General features: G+C 36.3%; 1 protein-coding gene and 1 long non-coding RNA gene across 2 annotated transcripts; both read left to right on the forward strand.

The window, feature by feature from the left end:
• Positions 1 to 2,523: 2,523 nt before the first annotated feature.
• On the forward strand, positions 2,524 to 3,358 carry LOC131276243 (uncharacterized). Its single transcript, XR_009183742.1, has 3 exons — positions 2,524 to 2,578; positions 2,793 to 2,928; positions 3,271 to 3,358. It is a non-coding gene; the product is annotated as an uncharacterized lncRNA (long non-coding RNA).
• A 739-nt stretch (positions 3,359 to 4,097) lies between these two features.
• LOC101418388 (olfactory receptor 8B3-like) lies at positions 4,098 to 5,036 on the forward strand. Its single transcript, XM_023591939.3, has one exon. The coding sequence runs from the start codon at positions 4,098 to 4,100 to the stop codon at positions 5,034 to 5,036; it is 939 nt and encodes a 312-aa protein (XP_023447707.2).
• The last annotated feature ends 1,432 nt before the right edge of the window (positions 5,037 to 6,468 follow it).

A 6,468-nucleotide genomic window follows, 5' to 3' on the forward strand; every position in this document is an offset into this window, starting at 1 on the left:
AGCCTCCCATGCTCTGGAGAGACACTCTCCCCTCTTTTTGGGAATATTGGGCCTCCCCGGGATGGGGGTAGAATACCATTCCGCACATTGTATGGGTCTCCACCCACTGATAATAACACACTATGCCAAGATGAGCACTCACACACTCCGTAGAAGCTGCCCCAGGTGCACCCTGTGCAGAATGCCCCCTCATCCAACACCCTAAACCAGTAATCCTTTATTATATTGTCAAAAGAGTTTTCTCAACATTATAGTTTCAACCACATACTCGCCAATCCCGTGTTCACCTGCTTTTTCTTTTGTTGCTTGTGTTTTTTTCTTAATATATAAGAAATCATTGCCTAACTTAACTTTATGAAAAAGTCAATATTTTTTCAAAGGCCTTTATAGTGTTAGCTTTTGACTCTATTAATTTTCTTATTCTAATTATTTCATGCCAGTGAGAACATATAATATTTATCCTTTTGTGTCTGGCTTACTTCACTCAAAATGATCTCTTCAAGTTTCATCCATTTTGTCACATGTATCAAAACTTCATTCATTTTTACAGCTGAATAAATATTCCATTGTGTCTATATACCACATTTAGTTTACACATTGATTGGTTCTTGGACACTTGGGTTGCTTCCATCTTTTGACAACTGTGAAAGATAACTTGTATTGGACAGAGGATGGAAATGAAATCACATAAATCATGATTGATAGATTACCTTTTTTGTTTCTTCATCTTTACTCATAAGGGAGAAATGCAGTCAGGTGTGATGTGTGACAGCTCTTAATACATCACCAATTTGATTTGAAGCTTTATAGTCAGCTTCTTATTGAAATGAAGGGTCAGAATTGGTGCAAGAATGCCTGTGAAAGGTGTCTAGTGTCTTTTTTTAAAAACTTACAAACATTTCTGGGGTTACCAGGTCATTTTAGAAATAATTCATGTAATTAATTTCCTTTATCTGTAGATCCTTATGCAATAGGCTGCATGATGAATTTCCATATTTTTACCTAACTTAGTGAGTCCAGCAGTGTTATTAAATATGATATATATTTATAGTAAACTTTTTTTTAGAGAAGTTTAGATCACAGAAAAGTTACCACAGAAGTAAAGGGAATTCCCATATAACATATCTCCTCCCCCTTCCACATCTTCCCCTATTAATAACACCTGGCATTAGTGTGGTACATTTGTTAGAATTGATGAAAAAATATTGAAGCATTGCTACTCCTCAAGATCTCTAGGTTGCATTATAGTTTACAATTCACACTGTGCAGTTTTATCGGTTTTGAAAAAAGGTATAATGGTCTGTATCCACCTTTGTAATGTCACGCAGAACAATTCTAAAAATGCCGGATATTCCATCTCTTCTTTCCTCCCCCTCTCCTCAGTAATTCTAGTAACCACTAAATTTATACAAATGTTACGATTTCTTCTCTTAATACAATAACAATGTCTACTTTGGCCCATGTTTGCATTTCCCCTTATATTTGTTCATTACTCAGTTACTCAGTTTTGGGGATTTGGGGATGATGAACAATGTTCTACTTCAGACCGAGAGGGGCTTAGGTCTTATGGGGCAGATGAAATGTATGGGTTTGCTTGCAGTTGCACATAGTCATATATAATATATTGAAAACATCTTAAACAAGAGATAGATAGCAAAGAAGAGGCCTCCAGACAAAAGCCAAAATTGGAATTCCAGAATGCTTAATCTTTATTTTTATGCATCAGAAATTATGTGCCCAAATTGTCTGTTCCATATCTTTCTATTATGGTTTGCTATTATCAACAACAAAAAAATCACCATTGTGGTAGCATAAGTCATTGTTTTGTGTTTGGAGACTTTCCTTTCTATGAGAAGTTTGAAAAGATTCAGGAAATCAGATGCTTTTTTGACTAACAAGGAAACCGTCTCTGTAACTATAGCCTGATGCCCCCTCCACACTATATATAAGCATTTTATGTGTAAATATATACATGTGTATATTCATTTCTCATACACACATGCATTTATTTATATGATGAATTGATTTCAAGGCATGTTAATTGATTTAATGCTTAAAATACCAAATTTACTTTATAAAAAATATCAAATATATTACACAACTAAAGTGAGTAAACACACATTCCTATTACAAATATATTTCTCTACTTTCTTTATTGTCTCAGAAAATACTGGTGCTCCCACTACTGCTCTATGTCAGAATCCTCTTTTCATGGTGGACATTAAAAATGACAAGTATTATTTTTCCTCCTCTCTGTAGCTAATATTGGCCATCTGACATAATTCTGATTGAATAAACTTTAAAGGAAGTCATTTATTGGCTCCTGGAGGAAATTTACTTCATCATACAGGGAAAGACATTTTGAGGGGATTCATTCTTTCTAATCAGCTTGCTTTCTTGTATACAGTTGTGTGAAGATGTGATTCTTGGATTAATAGCTGCCATTAATGACCACAAGGTGACAACCCTGAGGACTAAGGCCAACAGACTAAGGACTGTGGGGTGGAAGAGACTGGTTCCTTGTTGAGAGTGCTGAGATGTTGAGCCAGCACTATGACACACTACCTCCAAATTTATTGTAAGTTGAGAAAAATAAGCTCCTATTTAATTGGGCTTTTAATTCAGTATTAGATATCTTGAACCTAGAAACATTCTAAGTGATAGCATTGGTCAAGAGGCATTCCTGAGACACTAAATAAAAAATTCATGAACTTAACAGGTAAATATCATGGGAAATTTTTGCTTCTTTTTGATGAACATTGATGAGAAGTTTCTCTGATATCTTAATACAGAAACCTGTTGAAAAAAACCATGTGGAAACACTCCTTAGGAAATGGGAAGAAAAGAAGAGAACAATGCAATAGACAGATTTCCCTTGAAAAATGAAGATGGTAGGGATATGGGAGTTCCATTTTGGTCTGTCTTGAGGTATGTACAATCCCTAGAGTAAAGTGAAAACTTGAGTGAAATATTCCATCCCTAAGGAACTAAAGACATATCCTGGTCTAGGGTGTAATTACAATTGCATAATTTCCCTATTACATACAGAATCTGGTCCCTGGTGACCAAGCAAGGTTCCAATCTGTTCATAACCAATTGCAATGTCTTATTAAACCAACATTAAATCGTCTGCCTATTTACTAAAGAATATTCATTTTTTCTCTGCTGCTTCAGGGGGGTCTCAAAAATAAAATCATAAATTATAATATGTATCTCAGAAAAATTTCCAGAGCATGCCAGAAATTAAGTCTTGTCTTCATCCTCTCTTAGAATCAAAAGAACCAAAATCCTTTGCCCTTCTATGACCACAGGGGTAAATAAAAGAGAAGAGGAAGTTCAGAATTCTGGCCTAAAAAGGGTAAGTTCCTGATTTTTTTTATAGCACAATCTCCTTATTTTGAGAAAGATATCCAGGGATTAAGACATACAGCTTTCTCCCCCATTTTTTGCAATCGTGCTACTCAAGTGAAAAATGTAGACTTGAGGACAACCTTATGTTAGAAGACGTAAGGAGACTCTGGGTTCCCCTATCTCAATGTGTATGATCCCTCTTCATGGAGGCAACTCTCTTATAGGTTTATGGCTTTTACTCCAAGACTTGGAGAAGCTCCAGATCTCCCCCAGACGTTGGACTCTTAGTTTGGATCCTGAGACATTATTCATGGTTCACATCAGGGCAGGGTCTAACCAGCATCACAGGACAATCCAGGTTGCTATCACCTGTGCCTCAGGTGCACAGGTGAGGGTAGAGCTCAGGTGAATGAAGAGAAGATGAGATGAAAGAGGAGGATTCTTTCTCATCCTTCTCCCTTCTCCCTAGTTTTTCCCATCAGTCATGTTTTTGCCTGGCAGAAGTAACCTTAATGTGTAGGTTAATTTGAGGTTTATCTTGGCTATATTTGGCTTAAGGCTGCAATCAGAAGTAATTGTTATTCATTATCACAACAATGGTAAAAGCAGATTCTATTGTCCAAGTTGAGATTGTTCATACTGTCCCAACTTATACACCATCTCTGTTAGAAGATATATTGTGGGAGGATCTGGGTGGTGCTCTGATGAAACCATTTTTTCTTATCTCACAGATCCCCCAGGAAAGAATGTCTCCTGGAAATAGCTCTTCTGTGACTGAATTCATACTGGTGGGATTAACAGAACACCCAGATTTCCAGCTTCCCCTTTTCTTCCTATTTCTATCAATGTATATATTCACCATGCTAGGAAACTTGGGCTTGATAACTCTTATAGGGCTTAGTTCTCACCTTCACATCCCCATGTACTTTTTCCTCTTTAACTTGTCTTTCATTGACTTCCTTTATTCTTCTGTTTATACACCCAAAATGCTGATCAACTTCATATCAAAGAATAATATTATCTCTTACCAGGGGTGTATGACCCAGCTCTTCTTTTGCTGCTTTTTTGGTATCTCAGAGTGCTACATGTTGACATCAATGGCCTATGATCGCTATGTAGCCATCTGCAATCCACTCTGGTATAACATTACCATGTCCCCTAAAGTGTGCTCCATCCTTATTTTTTGTTCATACCTGATGGCATTTTCTGGTGCTACGGCCCACACTGGATGCATGCTGAGATTGACTTTTTGTGATGCCAACACCATTAACCATTATTTCTGTGACATCCTCCCTGTGCTCCAGCTCTCCTGCACGAGCACCTATGTCAATGAGCTGGTGGTGTTCATTGTTGTGAGCATTAACATCTTTGTGCCCAGTGTCTCCATCTTTACCTCTTATGGTTTCATTTTCTGTAGCATCTTCCATATCAATTCCACTGAGGGAAGGTCCAAAGCTTTCAGCACCTGCAGTTCCCATATAATAGCTGTTTCTCTATTCTTTGGCTCAGGTTCATTTATGTATCTCCAACCATCTTCTGCCAAGTCTATGAATAAGGGAAAAATCTCTTCTGTCTTTTACACCAATGTGGTTCCCATGATGAACCCCTTAATCTACAGCTTGAGGAATAAAGATGTTAAGCTTGCCCTGAGAAAAATCCTGTGTAGGAATAATTTCAAATCATAACTAGGATCTCCTCTGCAGGTCATTTTAGGTTGAGGAGGTCCAGTGTGTTTATTTACAATATATTTGGTGGCAGGTTTCCTATCCTAATTCTTCATTGCCATGAAGAAGTAAATTTGAGCTTTCCCTCAATAAATTATTTCTAGAAATGTTAAATTATGTCTTCTTTTCTTCACCATTTGCCTGATTTCTTCTCCTTCTACCTCTTTTCTTGTTTGAAACTATATATTTTTTCTCTCTTTATTTTTTTTAAAATGTTACATTAAAAAAATATGAGGTCCCCATATACCCCCACCCCCCTCATCCCACTCCTCCTACATCAACAACCTCTTTCATCATCGTGGGACATTCATTGCATTTGGTGAATACATTTTGGAGCACTGCTGCACCGCATGGATAGTGGCTTACATTGTAGTTTACACTCTCCCAGATAAATAAAATGTGGTATATACATACAATTGAATACTACTCAGCTATAAGAAGGAATACAGTACAAAATACATGTGATAACATGGATGAATCTTGAGGACCTTATGTTGAGTGAAGCAAGCCAGGCATTGAAGGACAAATACTACATGACCTCTCTGATATGAAACTATCTTTAAAGGAGGAATTTATTACATATGTTTTTTCACTTCAAGTTGGAACTATTTTTTTCCCTGAAATATGATGAATGGGTCCCCAAAGATTGAATAAAGTAACACTATAGTGACGTTTTATCCTTGAAGGAGGGTAACTCTTGTCTGAAAGCTGTAATGTATCTTTGGAAGCATGAATCAAGTAAATGCATCCACACCTGTATTTCCATCCTCACTAAGCAGGAGTATGTCTCCTTCAAATGCCAGTGTCTCACACAAATTATAGATTCCACATGAACTACCAAAAATGCCCCTTTTGCCGATGGAATACTATGAACTAAGCTTCTTTTGAAAAAATGCTTATTTATTTATACCTCTGAAAGTCCATATTAGATACTTAATGTATTTTATTGCTTGGATAGGAAAGTGAAACCCAGGGATGTTAATGATTTTTTAATGTTACAGAGCTTCTCAATGAAAATTTTATTGCAAATTCTAGGGTCCTAAATTCTTTTGTTGCTCTTTCTCATATACTTTGTTCCTAATTTTATTATTTTTATTTAAGTAGTTATAAAATATGAAAAATATTTCCATTTTGAAAATTGATTATGATTTCTTGGGTAAGAAACATGAATTTCTTTATGGGACTTTGCTAATTTTGTTCTTGAAAGCTGTGTGATGTTTCCTTTTATGGGGATGAGATTTGTAGGGTTACTCTAGTTTAGAGATTATCTGCTCAAATAGAAACTTTTTCTTCAAAGTAATATAAAAAGAATTTAGATTGTTTCCTGGTGCTTGTATATCAGAGAATATAGTGATAGGAGAAAATGGCAACCAGCAACATGAAATTAGGCCAG

This window comes from Dasypus novemcinctus, chromosome 27 (assembly GCF_030445035.2).
Source record: "Dasypus novemcinctus isolate mDasNov1 chromosome 27, mDasNov1.1.hap2, whole genome shotgun sequence".
NCBI lineage: Eukaryota > Metazoa > Chordata > Mammalia > Cingulata > Dasypodidae > Dasypus > Dasypus novemcinctus.

Excerpts from the sequence above, each read along its gene's own strand:
- LOC101418388 (XM_023591939.3), top strand. The coding sequence starts at position 4,098 with ATGTCTCCTGGAAATAGCTCTTCTGTGACTGAATTCATACTGGTGGGA.